This window comes from Penaeus vannamei, chromosome 37 (genome assembly GCF_042767895.1).
Source record: "Penaeus vannamei isolate JL-2024 chromosome 37, ASM4276789v1, whole genome shotgun sequence".
Lineage (NCBI taxonomy): Eukaryota > Metazoa > Arthropoda > Malacostraca > Decapoda > Penaeidae > Penaeus > Penaeus vannamei.
This window is the reverse complement of record NC_091585.1, coordinates 19,879,653-19,906,690: the sequence shown is the minus strand read 5'-3', so window position 1 is coordinate 19,906,690 and position 27,038 is coordinate 19,879,653. Positions and strand designations below refer to the sequence as shown.

General features: G+C 45.7%; 1 protein-coding gene across 2 annotated transcripts in view; it reads left to right on the top strand.

The window, feature by feature from the left end:
* Positions 1–27,038, top strand: part of LOC113807065 (syndecan) — a 447,671-nt gene extending 420,633 nt beyond the window's left edge. Inside the window, exons 3-5 of one of the 2 annotated variants that reach the window (XM_070115503.1) lie at positions 15,307–15,374; positions 19,943–20,105; positions 21,927–27,038. In XM_070115503.1, the coding sequence (XP_069971604.1) occupies positions 15,307–15,374; positions 19,943–20,105; positions 21,927–22,093 (398 nt within the window). In that variant the 3' untranslated portion in view covers positions 22,094–27,038. Of the gene's footprint in view, positions 1–15,306; positions 15,375–19,060; positions 19,340–19,942; positions 20,106–21,926 lie in introns of those variants that run through there. The other variant, XM_070115504.1, reaches the window with a different exon arrangement.

Genomic DNA, 27,038 nt, shown 5'->3' with positions numbered 1-27,038 from the left:
TCTTTCGTGTGCATGTCTCTTTTTAGTTGGATTTGTAGCTTTTCCCCGTTTCTATCTATCCTTTTCTCTCTCTCTGCGTTTTTCCTCTCTCGTGTCCCCTTTTTCTTCTTCACTTGTGTCTCCAGATTTTCCGTACTCTCCTATTGCCTTTTCCTGTCTGTTAGCCTCTCCGTTCTCCTCTTCTCTCACCGTTCTTCCTCTTACACAATCTTTCCTCCTCTCCCTTCGCCTTTCTCCTTTCTTTACTCTCGCCTCTTTCCTCCGCCGTCACCTTCTCTTCTAACCTCTCTTCCTCATTCTCTTCTCTCTCCCAGCGTTTCTTCCCCCCACGCTCTGTCCTCTTACCTTTCTTACCCTCACTTTCCCCCTCGTTTCTCCTAATCTCTACCTGTCATTTCTCCTTCTTACACTCTCTCCTCTTTCCTACCCTTTCCTCATGTCTTTCCTCCCATTCCCTCTTCCTCCTCTCCCCTCCTCTCGCCTCTCATTTTCCTTTCTCTACGCTCTCTCCTCTCCCCTCATCTCTCATTTTCCTTTCTCTACGCCCTCTCCTCTCCCCTCATCTCTCATTTTCCTTTCTCTACGCTCTCTCCTCTCCCCTCATCTCCCCCTCCTTTACCTCTCGCTTCCTCTCACCTCTTAATTTATTTTCCCTGCGTTTCCCTCTCTCCCCTCATATCTCGTCACACCTCTCATTTATCCTCCCTATGCTCTATCCTCTCTCCTCACCTCTCACTTCCCCTCTCCTCATATCGACACCTCCACCTGTCACTTCTGCTCCCAACACTCCCTCCTCTTCCTTTCCGCTCTGCTCGTCTCCCCTCCTTTCGCCTCTCATTTATTCTCCCTGTGCTCTCCTCTCTCTCCGCTCACCTCTCCCCTCGTCTCACCTTATTTATCCTCCACACTTTTTCCTTTCTCCCCTCTTCTCATATCTCCCCTTCTCTCCTGTCTCATTTTGCCTCCCTCCCCTATCTCCTTTCTCCCTCACCTCTCACTTCCCCTCATATCTCCCTTCGTCTCACCTCTCATTTATCCTCCCTGTGCTTTCCCCCCTCTCTCCCCTCGTCTCTCATTTCTCCCCCCTGCGCTCTCCCCTCGCCTCACCTCTCATTTCTCCCTCCTGCACACCCCTCACCTCTCGTCTCACCTCTCCTCTCCTCTCCCCTCGTCTCACCTCTCATTTCTTCCTCCCTTGCGCCCTCCCTTCCTCCTCTCCCCTCCCCCTGCCTCCCTCTCCCGTCTCCTGCCTTTTCTCCCTTCCCCTGCCTCCTCCTCCCTCCTCAGCCCTTTCCCCTCTCCTCTCCCCTCCCTTCTCTCCTCTCTCTTCCTCCTCCCTCTCCCTCTCTTCCTCCTCCCTTTCCCCTCTCTCCTCCCTTCCCTCTCCCCTCTCTCCTCCCCTCCCCCGCCCTTTCCTCGCCCATAACAGCTCTCCGCAGGGCGCCAGCATCAGTTTACTCTGGTTGGGGATAAGTTTTCCTTTAAAGACAGAAACGGATTACCTCCTCGAAATAAGAAGAAAAAAATAAAAATAAAGAAGGAAGGAAAATAAAAGAAATAAAAGAAGGAAAAAGAGAGAAAATGGGGAATAAGATCGTCGAAAAATAGAATGGGGGGGAAGGGGGAAGGAGGGAAGGGGGAAGGGGGAGGGAGAAATTGAGATAGGAAGAGGGGGAAAGAAAGAAAGAAAAAAAAATTATCGAGAATCTAATCGAGAGTCTCATGACGTAACTTCCCCATTTTCTTCTCCCCAATTTCTTCACGGGGGCGGGACGGGGCGGGGGGGGGGAGGGGGGGGCGGAGTGGCCATGAGACGGTGTTGAGCGTGGCCTGCGCGAGGAAATGGGTTTGTCTTGGGGAGCGTGAGATTTGCTTGGCGCGGATGGGGGGTGGGGTGGTGGGGGTGGGTGGTGGTGATGGTGGGGGTGAGTTTTTGATGTTGTTAGTGATGGTGGTGATGATAGTGGTGGTGAGGTGTTGATGATGTTAGTGGTGGTGGTGGTGGTGATGATAGTGGTGGTGAGGTGTTGATGATGTTAGTGGTGGTGGTGGTGGTGGTAATGTTGCTCTTGTTGTTGGGGGTGATGGTGGTGGTGAGTTGGTGATGATAGTGGTGGTGGTGATGCTCGAATTGTTGTTGGTGGTGAGTTGTTGATGTTGGTAGTGGCGTTGTTAGAACTTTTGGTGGTGGGGATGTTATTGGTGATGATATTAATGGAGTTTCCCCTTTTCCTCTCGTCTTCCCCTCCTCCCTCCTCTCCCCCCCCCCCTCCTTCCCCTCGCCGCTGCCCCTCCTTCCTCCATTTTTGAAAGGGTATTGTTTGCTGCCAATACCGGCGCTCTTGCTACAACAGCAGTGACAAAATCCCCACAAACACAACTTCATTACAACTACGACAACACAGGTTCTACTATACAGCTGTTGTGGTTAAAATCACTCCATCATAGACACTACTGTATTACTGATCCTGTTACTTTTGGAATTGCATTTACTCTCACTAGTACAGATACTAGTACATCTACTACTGATGCTTTGTACTGCTATTACTCCTCTCCTGCTCGCACTCTCACTCCTACTCCTACTTCTACACGCACTCCCACTCCCACTCCAAATCCCAGTCCTACTACTCCTTGCACTCCCACTCCAACTCGCACTCTCACTCCTGCTCCCGTTCCTACTCCTACTCCCACTACCACTCCCACTCCAACTCACACTCACACTCAAACTCCCACTACCACTCCAACTCCAACTCCCCCTCCCACTCCAACTCCCACTCCCACTCCCACTCCCACTCCCACTCCCACTCCCACTCAAACTCCCACTACCACTCCAACTCTAACTCGCACTCCCCCTCTAACTCCCACTCCCACTCCCACTCCTAACTCCCTCCCACTCCCACTCTGCTTCCCACTCCCACTCCTAACTCACTCCCACTCTCACTCCCACTCCCACTCCCACTCCCCTCCCACTCCAACTCCCACTCCCACTCCTCCCACTTCCCCTCCCACTTCCACTCCTAACTCCCACTCCCACTCCCACTCCAACTCCAACTCCAACTCCCACTCCCACTCCCACTACCACTTTTACCACTTTTTGCCACTCCCACAACCGCTACTACTACTACTACTACTACAACGACCACTTCAGGAACAATTGTTGCTTACCGCCATCACAAGTCTGTTACGCAAGTCATTTAATAACATCCTTTCTCCGAAACATTTTAATTCCCAACATTCCGAATACCTGTATTCTCTTTTCTTCCTTGTTTTCGTTTTTTTTTCCTTCTCGTTTTTTTTTCGTTTTCTCCTTTTTTCGTTTTTTTTCCTTCTCGATTTTTTCGTTTTCTCCTTTTTTCGTTTTTTTCCTTCTCTTTTTTTCGGTTTTCTCCTTTCCCCCCTTTTTTCGTTTTTTTCCTTCTCGTTTTTTCCGTTTTTCTCCCTTTTTTCCTTTTTTCGTATTTTTCCTTCTCGTTTTTTTTATCTTTCTCCTTTTTTTCCTTTTTTTTTCCTTTTTACTTTTTCTCTTATGGCCGTGACGCTTGCATTGCGGCAGCCCAGCGCGGTTTAACATATTGCGAAACGTTAACATGAGCGAGTGTCGGGCCGCCCGGCTTGTCTCCCTTGGGGCTGGTGTTAATTTGAAACTATTTTCAGTTGGGCTGGAATTTGGGAAATGCGAAGGGAGGGAGGGGGAGGGGAGGGGGGAGGAGGGGAGACTGGGGGTGGTGATTTGGAGAGGGAGGGAAGGTTGGGGTTGGGTAGGGAGAGGGAGGAAAGGGAGGGGTGTGGGTGGGAGAGGGAGGGAAAGGGAGGGGTGGGTGGGAGAGGAGGGAAAGGAGGGAGGGTGGAGGGAAAGTGGGAGGGAAAGGGATGGGTGTGAGATGGGGGGGAATAGGGTGTGGGAGGGAGAGGGAGGGAAAGGGAGGTGGGTAGAAAGGGAGAGAAGGGAGGGAGGGATACGGAGGGAAGGAAGGAAGGAAGGAAAAGAGAAATAAGATAATAAAGAGATGGGGAAAGAAGGAAAAATGGGAGAGAGATAAGGAGTGTAAGTGCGTAGAAGCGAGAATTCGAGAGACTCGGCGTTAGGAGAGAGATTTGATAATAAAATGAATAAATAAATAGATAAATAAAAGAGAGAAATAGAGACACAACCAAGATTCGAGAATGGCATGAGTAACACCCGAAGCTTCGAGAAGGCGTTGCAAGTCCCGTGTTCCTCCCTCTCTGTGGCCTCTCTGCCCCCCCCCCCCCTCTTCTCCTATCCCCTTCGTGGCCTCTCTTCCCTTCTCTTAGCCCTCTCCTTCTCTCTCTTTGTCCTCTCCTTCTTCTTTCTCCTCGCCATCTCTATTCTTCCTTTCTTTCCCTCTCCTCGCCCTCTCTTTCCCTCTCCTTCTTTCTCCTCGTCCTCTCTATCCTCCCTCTCTTCGCCCTCTCTTTCCACTCTCTTTCCCTCTCTTCGCTCTTCTTCCCTCTCCTTCTTCTTTCTCCTCGCATTCTCTTTCCTCTCCTTTCCTCTCTTCGCTCTTTCTTCCTCTCCTTTCCTCTCTTCGCTCTTTCTTCCCTCTCCTTGCCCTCTCCTTCCCTCTCCTTACCCTCAACTTCCCTCTCCTCGCCCTCTCTTCTCTCTCCTTTCCTCTCCTTCCTCTCCCCGCCCTCTCCTCATCCCCCCCCCTCCCCTCACCTTCCTCCCTTCCGGCTGTAGCCCATTCCATTTTTTTATCCATAAGGTCTCCCGTAATATTCCCCGACCGTGGATATCCATCCTTACGGACGCACGATGGCGAGTATTAGCACTGTATTGGCCCGGTTATTAGTCTTGGCCCCAGGGTGTCTTTGGGAGGAAGTGAAGAGAAGAGGGAGAGGGAGAGAGAGGGAAAGGGAAAGAGAGAAAGGGAGAGGGAAAGATAGAATGGGAGAGGGAGAGATAGAGGTGAGGGGGAGAGAGAAAGGGAGAGGGAGAGGGAAAGAGAAAGGGAGAGGGAGGGAGAGAAGGAGGGAAGAAGAAATAGAAGGGGAAAGGGATACGGGAAGTACAGGGAAGAGAGAGAGGATGGAAGGGAGGAGAAAAGGAGAGAAAGAGAGGGAAGGGCAAGGGGAAAGAAAGGAAACCGCGAATAGAGAAGATAGAAAGATAGGAAAAGAAAGACCGAAAAAAATGGGATCAAATGAAGAAAAAATACGAATCACGGAAGAAACGCGGAACGAAAAAGACAACAAAGAAGACAACAACAAAAAAGACGACGATGGAAATGAGGAAAACCAAAAGAAAGCTATTTAGAGAAAAATAGATAAATAAAAAAGATAAAAAAATAAAGCTCCCAGGATAAACTTGAAGTGTAAAAGAACAGATTCTCTCTCTCTCTCTCTCTCTCTCTCTCTCTCTCTCTCTCTCTCTCTCTCTCTCTCTCTCTCTCTCTCTCTCTCTCTCTCTCTCTCTCTCTCTCTCTCTCTCTCTCTCTCTCTCTCTCTCTCTCTCTCTCTCTCTCTCTCTCTCTCTCTCTCTCTCTCTCTCTCTCTCTCTCTCTCTCTCTCTCTCTCTCTCTCTCGACTGAAGTGAGAGGCCGATGCGTCAATGGCACTCGCCAAGGGGGATTATGACCTCAAGATTTCGAGGCCGGAGGAGGTCGCCCTCGAAGGCACCGCGGACGGAGGCTCTGTGTATGAGTGTGTGGGTGGGTGTGTGGGTGTGTGGTGCGTGTGTGGGTGTGGGGTGTGGGTGTGGGGGTGTGTGGGTGTTGGTGTGTGGGTGTGGGTGTGTGGGTGTGGGTGTGGGTGTGGGTGTGTGGGTGTGGGTATGTGGGTGTGTGGGTATGTGGGTATGTGGGTGTGTGTGTGTGCGTGGGTGTGGGTGTGTGTGCGTGTATGTGTGTGTGTGGGGGGGGGGTGAGATAGATAAATAAATGTCTGTAGATATACATGGATAGATAGATAAATAGGTAGGTAGATGAATAGATAGGTAGATATAGATACAGATGCAGATAGTTGCTGTGGTATTGTATTTGGATGTGTTTATATTCACACAAATAAAGGGAGAGACACAGATACAGAGACAGAGACAGAGAAAGGAGGGAGGGAGGGAGGGAGGGATAGAAAAGCAAAAGTGTAGAGAGAGGGTAAAACAAAAGGCAAATGAGAGACAGAAGTAGGACAGAAGTAGAGAGAGAGAAAGAGAGAAAGAGAAAGAAAGAGAGAAAGAGGAGATGAATGACAGGAAAAAAAATCGGGCGTGCTTATAGCCCCGTCGGCAACCCAGCCATCCACGGGAAACCGACAGACGCCGCCCATGTTTACAACGGCATAATAAGGTTTTTGGGGTGGGTGGCGCCCTCTGGAGAAAATTAAGAGGTGTCGATGGCGTTGGATGAGGAGGGGGGGTGAGGAGGGAGAGATAGGAGGGAAGAGGGGGATTTAAGATGGAAGAGGAGGGAAGGGGAAAGGTAGGAGGGAAGAGGAAGGGTTAGGAGGGAAGGGAGAAGGATAGGAAGGGGAGGAGGGAAAAGGGGGATTAGGTGGGAAGAGGAGGGTTGGGGGAAGATAGGTGGGGAAAAGGGGGAAAAATAGGAGGGAAAAGGGGGAAAGATAGGAGGGACGAGGAGGGAAGAGAGGGGTTAGAAGGGAGAAGGGGGGGCTGGGGAGGGAAAGATTGGAGGAAGGAAGGAAGGAAGGAGAAGGTAAGGTTAAAAGGATTAGGAAGGTGGGAGGACAGGGAGAGAGTAAGGAAGGACGACAGAACGGGTGAGTTGAGAGAGAAAAGAAAAGAAAAGAAAAAAAAAACAGACAAGACAAAAAAAAGAAAACATCAAACGAGAAGAGAAAACAGAACCTCCGCTAAAGCAAAGCAAAGGCGAGGGAGAGAGAGAGAGAGAGGAGGCCAAAGAGGAGAAGGAAGAAGGGCAGGCGAGCTGGGGGGGAGGGGGGGCAACCAAGCGAGCAGGGAGGGAGACCTGCAGCGCTTGCCTTTAACTGCCCTCTATACATACATGCAGGGCCATCACTAATGCATGGCCATCCAACCGCTAATGTTTTACCCATTGGAGGCCTCGGTGCAGCGGCGGGGGAGGGGGAGGGGGGGGGCGTGGAGGCAGGGAAAGGAAGGGAAGAGAGGGACACGCACATATACGCACACGCTCATGTGCACTCACGCATACACGCTCACAGATATACATATACACTGAAAGTGAGGGGTCGACTTGAGTGTATGACTGCATGACGGAGAAGGAGAGGGAGAATGAGGGAGCGAGAGAGAGAGGGAGAGAAGGAGAAAGGGAGAGGGAGAGAGAGAGACAGACAGAGAGACAGAGAGAGACAGAGAGAGAGATATATGAATAGAGAGAGAGAGAGAGAGAGAGAGAGAGAGAGAGAGAGAGAGAGAGAGAGAGAGAGAGAGAGAGACAGAGACAGAGAGAGATATACATAGATAGACAGACAGACAGACGGAGAAACAGAGACAAAGTAACAGACAGACAGACAGAAAGGGACCCGCGAGGCATCCAAGGAGGGGCATGCTACACAAACCCAATTCACGACCGAGTAAAGTTGCAAGCTCCCAATCTCCCCCCAACCCCCCCTCCCCCTCCCTACCAGCCGCCCTCCTTCCATACCAGCCCCCCTCCCCTTTCCCCTCCTTCCAGCCCCCTCCCTTTCCATACCAGCCCCCTCCCCCTCCCTACCAGCCCCCCTCCCCCTTCCCCTTTCCTCCGCAATCTACACCTACACTATCACCACTTTAATTAACCTGTGCGCTTGTGGTTTACCTGTGTGACAGCCAGTGTCCCAGTGCTGTTTTTTTTTCGTGCCTCCCCTCTCTCGCCCTTTTATTTCAAACCTTTCTGTCTGTCTGTCTGTCTGTCTGTCACTCGGCCATCCGCGCGGTCGATCTTCCACTTTGTTTGTCTGTCTTTCTTTCTTTCTTTCTTTCTTTCTTTCTTTTTTTATTTCTCTCTTTCTTTCTCTCCCTCTCTCTCCTCCCCCTCCTTCCCCCTCCCCCTCCCTCCTCCCCCTCCTTCCCCCTCCCCTCTTCCTCTCCTCCCTCTTCCCTCTCCCTCTCCTCTCCTCCCCTCTCCCTCTTCAACCCTCACTTCCTCTCCTCCCTCCCCCTCCCCCTCTCCCTCTCCTCCCTCCCTCGTCAACCCTCACTCTCCCTCTCCTCCCTCCCCTCCCCTCCCTCTCCCTCTTCAACCCTTACTTCCTCTCCTCCCTCCCCTCCCCCTCTCCCTCTCCTCCCTCCCACTCCCCGTCCCCCCCTCCTCCCTCCTCCCTCTCCCTCTTCAACCTCCCCTCTCCCTCTCCTCCCTCCCCTCCCCCTCTCCCTCTTCAATCCTCACTTCCCCTCCTCCCTCCCCCTCTCCCCTTCCTTCCCTCTCCCCCTCTTCCCCTCCGTCCTCTCCCCCTCCCCCTCTCCCTCTCCCTCTCCCTCTCCCTCTCCCTCTCCCTCTCCCTCTTTCTCACCCTTACGTCCTCACACACACCTTCCCGGCCCTTTTGCCAACGAACGAGCCGTCGTCGCCAACGTGAGCGGAACCAAACGCATCGTGGGCGTCGAAGTAAGCAACTCTTTGCATCTCCGGTTAGTGAGAAGCTAGTAGAGGGAGGGAGGGAGGAGGGAGGGAAGGAGGGAGGATGGAGGGAGGTGGGGAAGGAGGGGGGGGTAGAAGAGGAAGAGGGAGGGAGGAAGGGAGGGAGAGAAGGAGGGAAGGGAGGGGTAGAAGAGGAAGAGGGAGGGAAGGAAGGAGGGTGGAGGGAGAAGGGGAAGAGGGAGGGAAGGAAGGAGAACGGGAAGAGGGAGGGAAGAAGGGGAAGAGGGAGGGAGGGAAGGAAGGAGAAAAGGGAAGAAGGGAAGAAAGGAAAGAAAGGGAGGAAGAGCGGGCGAAGGAGGGAAAACAACCAAAAAATTAATAAAGAGAACGAGAAAGACAAAGCCGCCGAGAAATAATTCCCCCCCGCCCCCCCTCAGCACGCGCGCCCGAGACGTGTGTGCTTGTCGGCGCGGGCGGGTCGTCTCGAATGAAGCTGTTCCGAGTGCTTCCGCCGTGCTTTGGCCTGTCGCGGGAGGGCCGGGCCGGTGTTTACGAGCCGCGGGAGTGAGCTGAGGAGATGGAGATGCTGCGAGGGGCGGGGGAGGGGCGGAGGGAGGAGGAGGGAGGGAGGGAGGAGGAGGGAGGGAAGAGGGAAGAGGGAGGAGGGAGGGATGTCCTGTGCGGTTGTGTGTGTGTTTTTAGGGGAATGGGGGGGTGTTGTGTGTTTGTGTGTTTGTTTGTTTGTGTGTGTGGGTAAGTGCACATATATATGTTCTCCATTGCACAGGCATCTATCCATGTATGTATTCCTATGTATGAACGTACTTATGTGCGTGCGTGTACAGAAAGAACTGTCTTAAGGAGTTTGAGGACTAAGAAGGAGTGGAGGAGGGGAGACGGGAGGTAGGGGTAGGGGGTAGGGGTATATGGGAAGGGTAGGGGGGTTGGCAGGGGGGGTTGGCAGGGTTCCAGGCCGTCTGTCCCTTGTTTACCGACCCTGGATGATGCTTGTGAAGGAGTGTGTGTGTGTGCGCGTGTTTGTGAAAGGTAAATGGGGCTTCTCGGTGACTCTGTGGTACAAGGGTTTCCGCTGTGTCGTCTCCGGTCTGTTTTCTTCGTCGTTTTTCGTATGTTTTCTTTCGTTTTTTTCTTCTTCTTCGTTAATGTTATTTTCGTTCTCGTCGTCGTTTGTCGTATATTTTCTTTCGTTTTTTCTTCGTTAATTTTATTTTCGTTCTCGCCTATTTCGGTATCGTATGCTGCCGGTGTTTTATGTATTTCGTTATCGTACATTTTCCTCGACACGTGTTTCATTTTCGTTTCCTCTTTCGTATATTTCTGTTGTCCGATATGTCGTTATTCCGCCAGCGACATATATAACGTATATATCATAAATCTTTTTTTATCGTTATCATGTCATGGAATTAACTGTCAGGTCGATGTGTTTCCGTTTACACATGTTTTATTTTATTTATTCATTTATTCATATATGCGGTTGTGGTATCATTTGTTTATTTATTTATTTATTTATGCGCTTGTGGTATCATTTATTTTTTATTCATTCATTTATGCGCTTGTGGTATCACTTATTTATTTATTTATTTATGCATTTGTGCATTTGTGGTATCATTTATTTATTTATTTATTTATTTAGTCTATGTTGGTGTGCAGGAAGGTTATGGGGTCGACGCAGATCATGTTTTATGTGGTATGTGGCTCTCGAGAGTTTATTTTGATTAGATACATAAAAAGAGAGAAAAATACAAACCAGAAGATTCAGATATTTTTGGGGAAATTTATGGCCCCGCTGTGCAATGAGTCTCGTATTTTCCCTTTTCCTGAGATGAACATAAACCAAATTTTCCCAAAGAGTTCTTCCGGGAAAGTTGCAGGAGGTCGTCCAAGTGTTTCTAATTCTAAGGGTTTTGCTTTTTTTTTTTTTTTTTTTTTTTTTGCTTTTTTTTGCTTTTTTTTCTTTCGGAGGTTTTTCCCCGAGTTTTTTTTTTTCTTTCTTTCTTTCGGGAGGTTTTTCCGCGAGTTCAAAGAGTTTTTTTTGTGTCATTTCTGGAGGAGTTCTAAGAATTGGTGTAAGGAATGGTTTCAAGAGAGGTTCCGAGAGTGCATTCAAGATCAAGGGTTTAGATAAAGAGTTTTTCTTAAAGAGTTCTAGTGAGAGTGAGAGTGAGAGTGAGAGTTGTCACAGGACTTGTAGTAAGAAGGTTCAGAGAATGTATCCAAGAGCTTTAGTAAAGGTTTTCCCGAGAATTACAGTAAGAGTTTCCTTAATAGTTTTTCCTGTAAAGTTCTCCAAGAGTTTTCTCAGGAGTTCTGGCAGAAGTCCCCCCCCCCCTCCCCCTGGAAGCCAGGCAAAAGGTTCCCCAAGAGCCCCTCCTCCCCCCCACTAAGCAGTTTCCCTCCCACCAAAGAGTCCCCCCACTTACCAACCAGCCCCCCCCACACACACACACTCACCCCCGACCCAAACAGTTTCCCTCCCTCCCTCTCCCCCCAAAGCCTCCCTCCCTCTCCCCCACCAAAGTTTCCTCCCTCCTTCTCCCCCACTGAAGAGTTTCCCTCCCCCTCCCCTCCAAACCTACAAGTTTCTCCCCCCTCCCCCACCCACCAGTTCCCTCCCCTCGCCCCACCCATAGGTTCCCCCACCCCTCCCCACCCACCAAGAGTTCCCCCTCCCCTCCCCACCATCCACCAAAGATATCCCCCTCCCCACCCCATCCACCAAAGTTTCCCCCTCCTCCCCCCACCAGAGTTCCCCCTCCCCTCTCCACCCACCAAAAGCCTCCTCCCTCCCCTCCCCCCACCAAAGAGTCCCCCCCCCCCCCAACCAAAGAGCTTTCCGAAGCCCAAGAGCAAGAGCAGCCTCGACGTCACCTAGGCCTACACGCCGCCGCCGCTGCTGAACTCTTTCATCTCGGGAAAGATCTAAGGACCGGCTCTTGCATGTTCTCCCTGTTCTTCTTTTATTGTTCTTTACGGGCTGGGGGGCGCCGGCCTGTTCTTGCGCTTCCGGGTTTCTTGGGACGTGCGCGAGGGAGAAAATTAGATAAAAGGAAATGGGCGAACGAGAGAGAGAGAGAGGGAGAGAGAGGGAGAGAGAGGGAGAGAGAGAGAGAGAGAGAGAGAGAGAGAGAGAGAGAGAGAGAGAGAGAGAGAGAGAGAGAGAGAGAGAGAGAAAGGCGAGAGAAAGAAAGAGAATGACGGAGAGACATAAAAAGGAGAGAGAGAGAGAGAGATAATGATAAAGAGAGACATAGAAAGGAGAAAGGAAATGGAGACAGAGGAAGAAAATAGAATGGCGAAAAATGCAGACGAAGAGAGAAGAAAATGGAATGGAAGAAAATGGAAACGAAGTGGGAAAAAGAGTGAGAGAAAAAGGTAATGAAGGTTGGTTGTATCCTGCGTGAGTGCCGGAAGGGAGGGAGGGGAGGGTGAGAGGGAGGGAAGGAAGGAGGGAGGGTGGGTGGGTGAGAGGGGAGGGGGGGGAGGGTGAGAGAGAGGGAGGGAGGGAGGGGAGGGTGAGAGAGAGGGAAGGAAGGAGGGAGGGGGAGGGTGGGGGTGAGAGGGAGGGGAGGGTGAGAGAGAGGGAAGGAAGGGGAGGGAGGGTGGGTGGGTTAGAGGGAAGGGAGGGTGAGAGAGAGGGAAGGAAGGAGGGAGGGAGGGGAGGGTAAGAAGAGAGAGAGAGAGGGAGGGAGGGGAGGGTGAGAGAGAGGGAAGGAAGGAGGGAGGGTGGTTGGGTGAGGGGGAGGGGAGGGTGAGAGAGAGGGAAGGAAGAGGGAGGGAGGGAGGGTGGGTGGGTGGGTGAGTGAGTGAGAGGGGAGGGAGGGAGGAAAGGGAGGAAAGGAGGGAGGGAAGGAAGGAAATAAGGAGGGAGGGAGGCAAGAAAGGAGGGAGGAGGAGGAGAGAGAGAGAGAGAGAGAGAGAGAGAGAGAGAGAGAGAGAGAGAGAGAGAGAGAGAGAGAGAGAGAGAGAGAGAGAGAGAGAGAGGAGGTTCCATTAGCGCGTGGCTTAAAAAGAAAAAAAAAGAAGATTGACCAACACATCACACATTCCTTTATATCCTTCCCTTGTTATTATCGGTCCTCTTGTCCTGCGCTTCTCCTTTATTTAGACTCTCTCTTTTTTCACGACGTGTAATTTCGCGTGGGGGAATGATAGAGGAAAAAAACGAAAGAAAAGAAAGAAATGAAAGAATGGCGCGCACCAGCTGACACGCTCCGGGGTTTTCTTGTGCGCGCGAATGGGTCTTGTCACGAATGTTCTCGAATAAAGAAAACGGGGAAAAAATTAACGGAGAGCAAAAAGAAAATGGGAGAAAAAGAAACGGATAAAAGAGAAAACGGGAGACAAAAAAGAAAACGGGAGGTAAAAGAAAATAAGGGGAAAAAAGAAAACGGAGAGAAAAAAAGAAAACGGGAGGAAAAAGAAAACGGGAGACAAAAGAAAACGAAGAAAAAAAGAAAATGAAGAAAAAAGGAAAACGGAGAAAAATAAAAAAATAAAAAAATGAGAGAAAAAATAAACATGGAGAAACAAAAAACATGAAAAGAAAACGAAGAAAAAGAGAGAGAGAGAAAAAAAAACGTGTTGAGACTTGTAATTCGCGTACTAACTTGCCCAATGAATCGATAAAACAACAGAGAGACGGCTCTCGGGGTTTGATAGGAGGAGAACCGAGCCGCGTCGCCTGGAACCGCGTGGGAACCGTGGCAGGTGAATGCTGATGGCTGATGGAGGGAAGGAGGGAGGAGAGGAGGGAAGGAGGGAAGGGGAAAGAGAGGGAGAGTGGGAGGGAAGGGGAAAGAGTGGGAGGGAGGGAGGGAAGGTGAAAGAGTGGGAGGGAGGGAGGGAAGGGGTAAGAGTGGGAGGGAGGAGGGAAGGGGTAAGAGTGGGAGGGAAGAAGGGAAGGGCAAAGAAAGTGAGGGAAGGGAGGGAACGATTGAGGGAAGGAGAGGGAGGGTAGGGTAGAGAGAGGAAGAGGGAGAAAGTGAAGGAAAGAGGAAGGGAAGAAGAGAATTGGAGTAAGAGAGGGGGTAGGGAAGGGGCAAAAGAGAGGGATCGTCAGGGACAAATAAATATAGCGTAATACCTTTAGCGCATGATACGCCATTTTTCTCCCCAACGGAATTTGTGCTTCTGGAATGTAGATGGCGCTCTTCCTCCCCCTCCCTCTCTCCCACCCCTCATCCCCATCCCTCTCCTCGCCTCCATCCCCCTCTCCCTATCCCTCTCCTCGCCCCCATCCCCCTCTCCCTCTTTGCTCGCCCCCATCCCCTCTCCCTCTCCCTCTCCTCACCCCCATCCCCCCTCTCCCTCTCCCTCTCCTCACCCCCATCCCCCTCTCCTCGCCCCTCTCCCTCTCCCTCTCCCTCTCCCCTCTCCCTCTCCCTCTCCCTCTCCCTCTCCCTCTCCTCGCCCCCATCCCCCCTATCCCTCTCCCTCTCCTCGCACCCTATCCCCCCTATCCCTATCCCTCTCCTCGCCCCCATCCCCTCTCCCTCTATCCTCCAATCCCCCCTCCCCACCCCCCCTAATCCCCCAATCCCCTCCACATTCGAGGCGACGTTGCCAAATAACCCGCATCTCCTGGACATTCCGAGCCTTTGTACATAAAGAGCGTTGCATTATCCCGCCTGATTATTGCACCGGTAGATGGCGCTGAAGTGACTGCCGCTGCACACGTTGCAATGGGGGATTCGTAGGTTTATTTTATTTGTTTTATTTTATTTTATTTTTTAGAGAACGGGGCTGTATATTTCAACCCGATGAGATGCAAATGGGCGTGATTGTTATTAAAACTTGGGCGGGAGGCGGTAACGTACCCCCTCCCCCCCCCCCCCCTTTTTTTTTTTTTTTTTTTTTTTTTTTTTTTTTTTTTTTTGAAAAGAGAACCGAAGAATTCCCGCTTCCTGAACCCGTGATTCAGAACGTACCCAGTGACCCCCGCGCTGTACCGGAAACCCCGCGCTGTGTTGACCCTTCGGACGCCCACTGACCTCGGCTGAAAATTATGGCCCAGTTTCGTTTATTATGCTTTTTTTTTATCTTTATATTTTTAGTCTTTATATAACATCTATGATATGTTTTGTGCTGAATCATAATTATGTATGTATGTATATCTGTGTGTGTATATGTATGTGTGTGTGTGTGTGTGTGTGTGTGTGTGTGTATATGTATGTGTGTGTGTGTGTGTGTGTGTGTGTGTGTGTGTGTGTGTGTGTGTGTGTGTGTGTGTGTGTGTGTGTGAGTGTGTGAGTGAGTGAGTGAATGTGAGGGTGACATAATATTGATAACCATGGTAATTAGAATAATGATTATAATAGTAACAATTATGATAAGCATAATAGTGATAATTATTATTAATATTAAGTTAATACCATTACAGTCCTATTTTCTATACGCCAACATGCATCTCATTTACTTGTCCGCGTATATATAAATTTCTCATTGCATTCTCAAACCAGATTATCTTATTATTATTATTGTTATTGTTATTATTATTATTATTATTATTATTATTATTATTTTTATTATTATTATTATTATTATTATTATTATTATTATTATTATTATTATTATTATTATTATTATTATTATTATTATTATTATTATTATTATTATTATTATTATTTTACGCATGTAGGCCTTCTTCTGCGCCTGTTTTTTTGTTTGTTTGTTTTGTTTTGTTTTGTTTTTTTACGCCTGTAGGCCTATTTCCGCAATTGAGACGTCCTTAGGCCTCTTTAACTGATGTATTTCCTTTTCTTGTTTTCAGTGGACATTGACGACGACGAGGAGGAGGACGTGTACCTGCCCGAGGAGCGGCCCACTGTTGAGGAGGACGTGAGTATTCCTTCTTGTTGGGGACTGGGAGTGCGAGGTGGAGGATGACCTTTGACCCTGTTTGGGGCTTTGTTGAATGACCTTTGATCATGTCTTCTTTGTTCCTCGTGCCTTTGTTGAGTTGACCTTTGATCATGTATTTTTTTTTGTTTTGTTTTTGTTTTTTTAAGGATGGCTTCTGTTGAGTGATGTTGGATTCTGTGGCCTTAATGGATGACCTTTGACCTTTATTGAGTGACTGACCTTGTCGCCTTGATGGATAGCCTTTGACCTGTATTGAGTGACTAATCCTGTGGCCTTTAGTTGAATAGCCTTTGATCCTGTGGCTTTTAAATTACCTTTGACCCCTGTTGGTCATTGTTGAATGACCTTGGACACCGGCCTTTATTGCCGTGACCCTTGACCCTTTAATTTGAAAGGAAACCCTTTGTTAAATGACCTCTTACCTTTGTCTCTGTGGCCTTAGCTGTTGTCTTTGTGATTGACCTTGTGTTGTTGGTCGTATGAGATAGTTATGTGGGTGTTATGTGCTGCTGAGTGGGACTGCGATCTATCGGATGATTTGATGCTGTGCTTGGTTGTGTGTGATTGGCTGTGTGGTTGTGTGATTGACTGTGTCATTGTGAGATTGACTGTGTGGTTGTGTTATTGACTGTGTGGTAGTGTGATTTACGGTGTGATTGGCTATGTGGTTGTGTGAATGAGTATACGTGAGTGTATGTGATTTACAGTTTGATTGCGTGTGACTGATTGATTGTACGGTGTAAATGAATAAGAGCATCCTTTTGCTGTTTTTTGTGTGTAATGAGTAAGTGATTGCAGAATTGTGTAACTGACTGACTGTTTGACTGTGTGCGATTGACTGTTTAATTGCGTGACTAATTGACTGATTGTATAATTGTGTGACTCTGACTGTGTGTGATTGACTGTGTAACTATGTGACTAACTGACTGACTGTATAATTGTGTGACTCTGCGTACTACTGATTGTGTAATTGCGCGACTGACTGACTGACTGACTGTATGATTGTGTGACCGACTGACTGTGCGATTGACCTTATCATGTGATGGAGTGACTGTGTGTTTGACTGTGAGCTTGACTGCACGCGAATGATTAGTTTTCTGTGCGTTGTAATCCGGTTAATGCTATGGTTGCAATCTAGCCAGGTAAACAAAAAAAAAAAAAGGTAATTTTTTTTTTGTGTTCAGCCGTTCAAATTATTCATGTTACGTTCAAGCTGTATTCAAATTACATTCCATATCCTGGGGGTAAAATATGAGTGTAGTATTATTAATGTTATGATGATTGTTGTTGTCGTCATTGTTAATAATATTGCTTATTGTTTTTATTGCTGTCATTGTTGATATTTTTAATTAGTGTCATTTTCATCGTTGTCATCGTCATCATCATCGTCATCGTCATCATCATCATCATCATCGTCATCGTCATCATCATCATCATCATCATCATCATCATCATCATCACTATATCACCATCACTACCACCACCACCACCACCATTATAGCACCACCAACACTCAACATCATCACCACCACCACCACCACCATTCCACATCTCAAACCAATATTTAAGAACTCCCCCCCCCAAAAAAAAAAAAAAAAAAAAAAAAAAAGCCGAAAGACCCGATATAAAATCACGTTTAGTTAGACGCCATTATCTCAGACTTTGCTCGCCAGGTCCTTGAGCACAAACCCGCGCGCTAACTGGCTGTGGCGACGGTTACACTTCGCGGGTTTTCGGTCTTTGTGCTCGACGGGTTGTGTTTGTTTGTTTGGTTGGGTGTTTGTTTGTGTTTGTGGATGTGTGTGTAAGTGTGTGTGGATGTGTGTGTGTGGATGTGTTTGTGGATGTGTGTGTGTGGATGTGTGTGTGTGGATGTGTGTGTGTGGATGTGTGTGTGTGTGTGTGTGTGTGTGTGTGTGTGTGTGTGTGTGTGTGTGTGTGTGTGTGTGTGTGTGTGTATGTGTGTGTGTGTATGTAGGCATGTGCGCGTCTTCGATCAAGCACATCAAGGGAATTCACACACATACATTTGTGTATGTGAGTTTGTGCTGACACACACCTGATCCATGTGTATTTTAGCATTATTTTGCGTCAGATTTGTACGTATGAGTTAACAAGCAATTGAACACGTGTGTTTTTTTGCGCACGCATATGTTTGCATGCGTGTATATGCGCATGCGTCCATGAGGAGTGAAATCGAAGAAAGAAGAAGCAGTCCAAACGAGGGTGTGATAAGGAAGGAGGGTGAAGAGGAGGCGAGGGAGGGAAGGGAGCAGCAAAGACCGGAAAGGCTTAAAGTAGAAGGAAGAATGGACGGGGCACAAGAGAGAGGCAATAACACATAAGGAATATCAACTTTAAACGTAGCTTCACACAGGCTCTTGGACGGGGAGGACGGAAGGGAGGGGGGGGGAGTTCGTTTTCTATGCTTGAGGGGAGACTTGGCTGTTTTCTCTCTCTCTCTCTCTCTCTCTCTCTCTCTCTCTCTCTCTCTCTCTCTCTCTCTCTCTCTCCTCTCTCTCTCTCTCTCTCTCTCTCTCTCTCTCTCTCTCTCTCTCTCCTTCTCTCTCCTTCTCTCTCTGACTTCTCTCTCCTTCTCTCTCCTTCTCTCTCTCTCCCCCTCTCCATCTGACTCCCCCTCTCCTTGTCTCTCTCCCTCTCCTTGTCTCTCTCCCTCTCCTTGTCTCTCTCTCCCTCCCCTTCTCTCCCTCCCTGTCCTTCTCTCATCTCTCTCTCCCTCTCTCCCTCTCTCTCCTTCTCTCTCTCCTTCTCTCCCTCTCTCTCTCTCTCTCTCTCTCTCTCTCTCTCTCTCTCTCTCTCTCTCTCTCTCTCTCTCTCTCTCTCTCTCTCTCTCTCTCTCTCTCCCTCTCCTTCTCTCTCTCACTCTCTCTCCCTCTCCTTCTCTCTCCTCTCCCTCTCTCTCTCTCTCTCTCCCTCTCTCCCTCTCTCTCTCTCTCTCTCCCTCTCCCTCTCCTCTCTCTCTCTCACTCTCCTCTCTCTCTCTCTCTCTCTCTCTCTCTCTCTCTCTCTCTCTCTCTCTCTCTCTCTCTCTCTCTCTCTCTCTCTCTCTCTCTCTCTCTCTCTCACCCTCTCTCCCTCTCCTTTTCTCTCCCCCTCCCTCTCCTTTTCTCTCCCCCTCCCTCTCCTTTTCTCTCTCTCACCCTCATCTCTCTCTCTCTCTCTCTCTCTCTCTCTCTCTCTCTTCTCTCTCTCTCTCTCTCTCTCTCTCTCTCTCTCTCTCTCTCTCTCTCTCTCTCTCTCTTCCTCTCCTTTCTCTCTCTCTCTCCCTCCCTCTCCTTTTTCTCTCCCCCTCCCTCTCCTTTTCTCTCCCCCTCCCTCTCCTTTTCTCTCTCTCTCCCTCTCCTTTCTCTCTCTCTCCTTTTCCTGCTCTCTCTCTCCCTCTCCCTCCCCTCCCTCCCTCCCTCTCCCTCCCTTCCCTTTCTCTCCTTCTCTCACCCTCTTCTCTCTCTCTCTCTCTCTCTCTCTCTCTCTCTCTCTCTCTCTCTCTCTCTCTCTCTCTCTCTCTCTCTCTCTCTCTCTCTCTCTGTCTCTCTCTCTCTCCTTCTCTCTCTCTCTCTCCTTCCCCTTCTCTCTCTCTCTCTCTCTATCTATCTTTCTCTCGCAATGTCATATTTCCATATATCTGTATGAATATCTTCGTAATCGTCAAGTATGCATATACCGACAAGTCTTCAGTATCATGTTCTATTATTCGTACACCTGATTATGCTCGACATCAATTTTTTAGCATCGCATTATTATTGTGCCTCCGAGAATGTTTACTTTTCATCCAGCCACGTGCACTCTGGATTATGCATTTAAAAAAAAGAAGGATAAAAAAAACATATATACAAGAAAAATATAATCTATTCGGCACGAGGCTAAGCAAACAGCAGCAGTTGCGAAGATATGAAGAGTTGTTTTGAAGTGCTTTTAAAATTCATGCACCGGCGGTCTCTAAGTGCTTTCAGCCAGTTCAGGGATCGTTTAGGTAAAAATTATGTATTTTTATGTGTCGCGAACCTTTTAGGGGGAACTAATCTGTGTTTCTTGGCAAAGGTGGACCTTATTTTTTTTTCTGTAGAACCGTATTTTGGGAAAGAGTGGGCGGGAGAGAGGGAGATTTAGGGTGGATTGAGGGTGTGGATATGAGAGTGAATGCGATATATATATATATGTGTGTGTGTGTGTGTGTGTGTGTGTGTGTGTGTGTGTGTGTGTGTGTGTGTGTGTAGATAGATAGATAGAGAGAGAGAGAGAGAGAGAGAGAGAGAGAGAGAGAGAGAGAGAGAGAGAGAGAGAGAGAGAGAGAAAGTGTAAGAGTACGAGTAAAAGACAGACACACAGATAAGAGTAATAGACAGACAGGTAATAGTAAAAGACAGATTGACAGACTAACTGACAGACGGAGCGCCAACACGTTTGCGTTTGTTTGTGTATTCACACATCCACACACCCGAATACCATCCCCAGATTTATAAAGTACTTCATAATTCATCCTTACTACTTCATGCGCCGTATCTAACCCGCACTCTTCCTTCCAGATCGTCAAGAAGGAGCGGCCCAAAGTGGATCTCGCCGCCCCACCTTCCTCCACCCCCCAGCCCACCTACACCGAAGACAGGGGAATGGACACGATCCAGATCCACACCACGAAAACGGACGATCGCCAGGTGTCCATTTTCGCTCAGCCGGGCATCTTGGCAGGTGAGGAAAGGAGGGAGGACGGCGAAGAAGAGGGAGGAGGAGAGGGGAGGGAGGGAAGGGGTGGGGATGGAGGGAAGCGTGCGGTAATGCACGCACACACACACACACACACACACACACACACACACACACACACACACACACACACACACACACACACACACACACACACACACACACACACACACACACACACACACACACACACACACACACACACAAACCCCATAAACAAACAAAGAAACAAGCACAAACACATCAAAGGAATTCAACAGACAACCCACCCAAATTAAGGGTACAAGTATTGTGAACTTAATTAATATAAGAGTCCAGGTAAGATACTTAGGTGAAAAGAAGTTCTTGTGGACCTGAATAATATGGAATGGCAAATCCAGCGTGATCCCTCCATCCCTTAGTTGAGGAAATGGGAAGAGATGAAGGGAGGAGGGAGGAAGGAGGGGGAGAGGGGGAGAGGGAGAGCGGCAGGAAGGGAGGGAGTGAGTTAGTAGGAGGGGAAAAAGAGAGGGAGTAGGAAGGAATAGAGGGAGGGAGGATAGGGAGAGAAGGAGGAAGAAGGGGAAGAAGAAAGGAAGGGAGAGAGGGAGGGGAAGGAGAGAAAGAGGAAGGAGGCCTAGGAGAAAGGAAGAAATTAAGGAAGGGAGGGAAGGAGAGAGAGAAAGCAAGAGAGGGCGAGAGTAGGTAGGGACCACATCAAAAGTCAGTAAGAGTGAAGGGGAGGAAGGGAGAGAGAACATATGAACTTATTTGAGGATAAATGAGAATGAGGAGGAAGGGGAAAGAAGATGATGGAAGAGATGTGAGTGAGGCACTGAGCAGGGAAAGTGAGGGAGAGCCAAATGGAGAGGAGGAGCAAAAAGAGGATGAAAGGGAGGGGGAAAAGTTCTCATGGATAGTGCATCATGTAAGCAGACAGAGAAAGCTAATAGATAGACAAGCAGATTAATGGATTGATCAGTGGATATAGAAATTGATTATGCAAACACCACTAGTCTACACATGAGGACAGCGAAGGGAACTGAAAAATCAGATGGCTCGTTCAGGGACAGAAGTAACAAGAAGGCAAATAAAAGTTAGAGTTAAAGTTCATATCCAGGAGGTTTTATGTCCAAAATTACTTCATTATATCTTCCCATGACCTAAGAATTTGTAACAAAAAGTTCAAAGAAGTTTCCAAGACATAAAGAAAAGAAAAAGAGAAAGTAAGAAAAAATGTCTTCTTACGATTCTGAGGCAAGGAGAAAATATATTTTTTATGGTTTTACTTGCCTTTTGATTAAGTTTGTTTTCCACCCACATTTGGATTCGCCCGAGGAACACTAGGGTAATACTTTACAGACTCGTTAGAAGTTAGACTGTCACTAATAAGTTTTTTATGCTTTTATATTAAAGATGAGGAGGATGTACCAGTGTTTTGGACTTCCTAAAGATAAATTAAGGCAATTAGAGGTGGGGAATAGAGAGGTTGTGTATATCTGTGTATGATGTGTGTTAATACAATTTCAGCTTTGTGAATGCGTAAGGGATTGATCTTTATTGTGGTTATTTTGTGGTAATATTAATTTACGCAAATCCTGTTGCCATCCCTATAATCTTGTTTTTGATATCATAATATGAAATTTCTGTTAAATCATGGCATGGTAGATTTTTAAAAGTTGCTTAATTATACCTGTGAGATATCATCAGATATAAATATATTGTTATTACTCTTACTTTTGAAACATAATAGATTGAGATTTTCTAATTTCAGGTGCTAGCAGCTAATCTTTGAGCATGTAACTAATGTGACCTTCACCTTTGCAGCATTTATTGGTGGTGCTGTGGTTGGCCTCCTCTGCGCCATCCTGCTCGTCATGTTCATCGTGTACCGCATGAGGAAGAAGGACGAGGGCTCCTATCCCCTGGATGAGCCCAAGAGGATGCCCCTCACCTCGTCATATTCTCCAAACGACAAGGAGATCTATGCCTAAGCTCGAGTCTTCCGAGGAAGACAGAGAGATAAGATGTAGAGCGAAGGATGAGGGATTTTCACATTTATTTTCATCTTTAGGCCTTATTTTGTATGTTTTAACAAGCTTGGGATATTGACAGAGGAGGAGGGTGAGTGGATGTTCTCTTTCCCCTCGCTCTCTCTTCCTCGCAACCTGCAACATCTTTCAAGAAAAGAAGGAAGGGAAGATGAGAGAAATGCTGCCACCAGCCATCACACCTCTCCCCATTTTACCAAAGGGGGAACAGTGATGTCTCTCCTGACCTCTGCCATGTAGGGGATGATGAGCTAATGGGAGAAGTCTCATATCAGCTTATGTCTTTATGTTTTTTGTTTTGTTTTATTTTTATCTTTTTTTGTGATACAAGGAAGAGGGGAAAATCTACATTGGTGTGAATGTTTTCCTACCTTTTTTCAAGTCCCGGAAGACCGAAAGTATCCTAAAAAGGAACCTAGCAGGTATATAGGCTTCAGCAGGTTGGTTACATAGAAATTCTGATTGTAAATATTTTCCCATTCCTCCTTCAAAGTTGTGTGTAACATCTAAAATATGTACAGATTTTTTTTTTCTTTTGGCTCTGTAACGTCTTTTTTAAAGAGAAAGGCTTTGGTGCAATGTTTTTTCCTTTTTCGAAACATTTGGTCCTTCAAACGGTGCAAGAGCTAAAAAAAAAAAAAAAAAAAAAAAGAAAAGAAAAAAAAATGTTGCAAAAATAAACAGGACCAGAGTGAGGAATTGGAACTTATTTTTTCAGTTTTGTGCACAAAAGAAAAAAAGAAAAAATATCCCTTCAGTTAAGCATTGTGAGGAAGAATGTGCTTTTTTTATTGTTGTTAAAATTAACTTGGGGATGTAGTCTGTTCTTGTGAAAAAAATATGCAACTTCATGCTACAAATCCAAGAAAGGTAGATTTTATTACTATTTTTGTTTGGATTCCAGAAAGTTTTAGTTTTGCCATGTAGACAGAAAATGATGTCTAATAACCATTGTAAAATTTTTGTTCTTTTTATTTTTACACTTCTTGAACTGAAAGTTGGTTACATCATTTGATGTGAAAGATAATCAAGACTGCTTTTTTTTAAGAATGTTTGTATAGATGGTGAGAAATATTTGTATTTCCCAAAATAAACTCAAGAAAAATGTGGTAAAAAAAAAAAAAAATGGTCTGATTAGAACAAAATCCTGCCTTTCTATAGTGATCTTTTCTCTTTATATGTGATGGTTATGACTTTTTGTGTCATATGGAATATGACATTTGGGTCATTAGGGAAGAAAAAAGATGATTATTTTAGAGCTTTTTTTCATACTTTTTTAAATGATAAAAAATAATAAACCTCACTGTTCAATCTTCATAATCAGCACAGTAGTTAAATTTAGGTTGGTTGCTTGTAGTGTGAGTGCACAAATGGAGGTGCAAAGGACTCGGGTACTTTATGCAGATGAGGGATTGCCTTGGTAAGTCCATCTTAGGAATAGGATTCTCCTTGGCTGTGAACTGTCTGCATTGGGCCTGGTCAAACTTCCCTCTCCATTTTACACACAGGTTCTTTGGGGTTTGCTTAAAAGAAAAAAAAGAAAATGTAAAAAGTAACATTACATTGAAGATCACATTTATGAGAGTTTTTAGTTCTGACGTAAGCTGATTATGATGATGCTCATTGGTGTTTTGATTTTTTTTCCCTTTTCTTTTGTAAGTGAATAATGATATCGCATTTGATGAAAAATTATTCATTAGAGTGCTAGGCAGTGATGAGTGTACATGGTGAAGGAATGTAGAATCTTGCAATTAAAAGATCATACTTTTCATAGGATTTTTGTCACTGAAACTCCAAAATGGCAATGAATATTATACTACATCCAGGCAGTTTGTACTTCACATGCACATCATCAGTGATCAAATCTTTGAAAAAAGAAAAGTCAATGTATATGTGCTTGTATAAGCTGTGCACCAAACTGAAGAATTATTTTTTTGATGTGTGGGTTACAATTGTGTAGTATGTATTATATTTTTTAATATTTAAGGTTGGAGGAATTATCATTTAATCAAATTATTTTATGGATATAATGAGAAGGGACTACACAGCTAGAGTAGACAACGGTGACAGTGAGGATTACCGTCGGAGACCTAGAGTAATGCATTTATACTATGGTAACGGTTGCACACCTGCCCTATCATTTTCAAACAGCCATCATTTGGGGCAGGGTTTTCTGGTGTGAACTTTTGACAGTTCCATCAAAATCCAACATCAATTTTTTGAGGAATAACTAACAGTGATGAATTAAAAAGTCTTTTAATCCAGGAAGAGATTTTTTTGCAACTAGTAACCATAAATGTGATGAACAATAAAGCAAAAAGAAAAAAAAAAAAAAAAAAAAGTTGTCGTATTTGTAGTTCTTTGAGAAAGAAAACTTGCTCACTTTAGTGAAATAGGGAATGAAGGTAAAAAGAAATAATAATAAAAAAAGAAAATGAATGAAGGGAAAAGAAAAGAAAATATCGGTTGTATTTCTGATATAGAATTATTAAAAAAACAACAGCTAAGTAACTTGAATCAATAGATAAAAGATGATATGTAATTGGCAAATCCCAGTTGACAAATGCACTGTGCAAGGAATAGCTCCTGGGCCAAGACTTGTACTCACGCTCACACACAATCTATTTTATCACTTTTATAATAAGTTGTCCCCTTGGTTACCAGTATATACCAAACTACATACCCTGTACGTGTGTATATACTGCGTCTGCCTAAGATTCATTGTATGTATACTCTTGACTAACCAATTAACTAGCAGTCACATTATCATTACGTTGTACTGCACAACTTTTTTAATATGTCTATTCCAGTCCAATCCGAACCTCTAGATTTAGCCAGGGCTTTACAGGGGGAGAGTTTTTTCATAAATAAAGTGTGCCAAGAGTTCATATTATATGGTCTCCTCTTTATGCATATTATTTAAGATTTTTCCAATTAATCTGTTTTTATTGCTAATCTTTATTGTTTTTAAGCTTCTGGATTCTTAGGGTTAATAGCCAGTCAAAAAGGTGAATTAATTGTCAGGACGGATAACTTTAATTGATTGTAATTTGTGGCGCTCTGGGATTAGGTTGATGTCATGGTGATTAAGAACAAAATTATATTTATAGAAACCAGAAGCTCTCAGGAAGTAAAATAATCAAGTTCATAATAACTGAAATTCTTTATATATATAAATATATATAATTGTTTTTTATTTGGCATTGTCACTGAGGGCTTTGTTTTTCTTCTTCTTATCCCAATTTGTCAAAGACAGTTTAAACCAATCACCGATTCCTTCAGTGTTCTCACCTTTAAATATCCAACATAGAGAATCTGTCAGTTTTTCTTTTTTCTTCTTCTTTTTTTCCTTTTTTTTGTTTTTGTTTGGTTGGACCATTTCATCTTTCCTCCCCTTCTCCCCCAATACCCTGGAAATAGAAGAACGTTTCACAAATCCACCTTAGAAGAGAAATAAAAATTAAAGAAAGTAAGGAAAAAGAAAAAAAAGGAAGAAAACTTGGCAGGATTCTATTATATCCAAACTGTTATGTGTACAAAGATGGTGAGATAGACCAATAAACAAACAGCGCATCCCCTGCAGGTCACTGTAAGGATCACACTGTCCTTCCATGCGTGTCACAGGGTAGGATGCTGTAGAGTAGCAGCCCTTGCCAGTGACTTTTGGCTTGCATGGACACAAGTGGTCCTGTCAGAGAGATTGTTAACTGGGGACCTGTAGCCGTGACTCACTCAGCTCCACAAGCACCTGTTTTAGGTTTAGCTCTTTTTGAAGTGTAATGAAATCATTCTTATGTTTTTGTACGATTAAAGGTATTGTAATTATCTTTATTATTATAGTTATTATGATTATTATTATTGTTATCACTATTATTATAATTATTATTACTTCTGCTGTGAAAACACCAGTTTTAATCATCATTGTGTACACAGGTGGGCGTAGTTCTCTTTTTGTATTTTGCATTAACTGTAGACAATTGTATGTATCCATTTTGTATTGAAATTTTGTATAAAGGAATGTTACTATTAACATGTGCATAACTGGTGGAGGTTGGTACAATTTCAGTAGCCAAAATTTGATTATCAATTGGTGGAAGAGAAAAACCCCATGGCAGAGAAAAATGATCAAGCTTAAAGGACACAGGTGGTGTTCATCATGGTGTTGTATTGCTGAGGGAGTCGTCTTGCAGTTGTGTCAGCCAACTTTGGCATTCAGTGGCTCAAAAAAAAGGAAAGAAACTAATTTGGTCATATTTAGATTTGCATTACAATTTTTTCCCTTTAATTATATCCCCATTTATTGTGAATCACAGTAGAGAATTTTATGCTTGTAATGAAAAAAAAAAAAAAAGGAAAGGAGGAAGCCCATGTTGGCTGACTCAGCTTGCAAATGTGTATAGTATTTTGTAAAACAAGAGCGTGGGTCACAATGACGTGTCGTCCCCAGTCAAAACTCATCATATTTACAGCAGGTGACCACTTTGTGTGAGGGGCCCACCTCGTCCTGTGCACTCAACTATGTGACAGTTTAAGAAAGAAAGGAAAAAAATTAATGAAAATTATTTTTTTAAATATTACACAATTTTAAATATCATATAGCAACTGGCTGTTTTGCTAATGGAATTGACCAATACACTTTCAAAAGGTAAAGTCAGACATGTGAAAAGTTCACGAGATTGTATTTTCTAAAGTACAGGATGCATGTGCCCACCACCCCATGTGAGATCCTGCTCCCAATGTCATATTGTAAACTGTATATTAACGTTCATACTGATATCCTTTCCTAGACTGTTCATCTATACGGGATCCTTTTGTACTTGTATGACTGACAACCTTAGAATAACACGTGTTCAGTAAGTAGTCCTTGGAAAATAAATCATTTATGGAA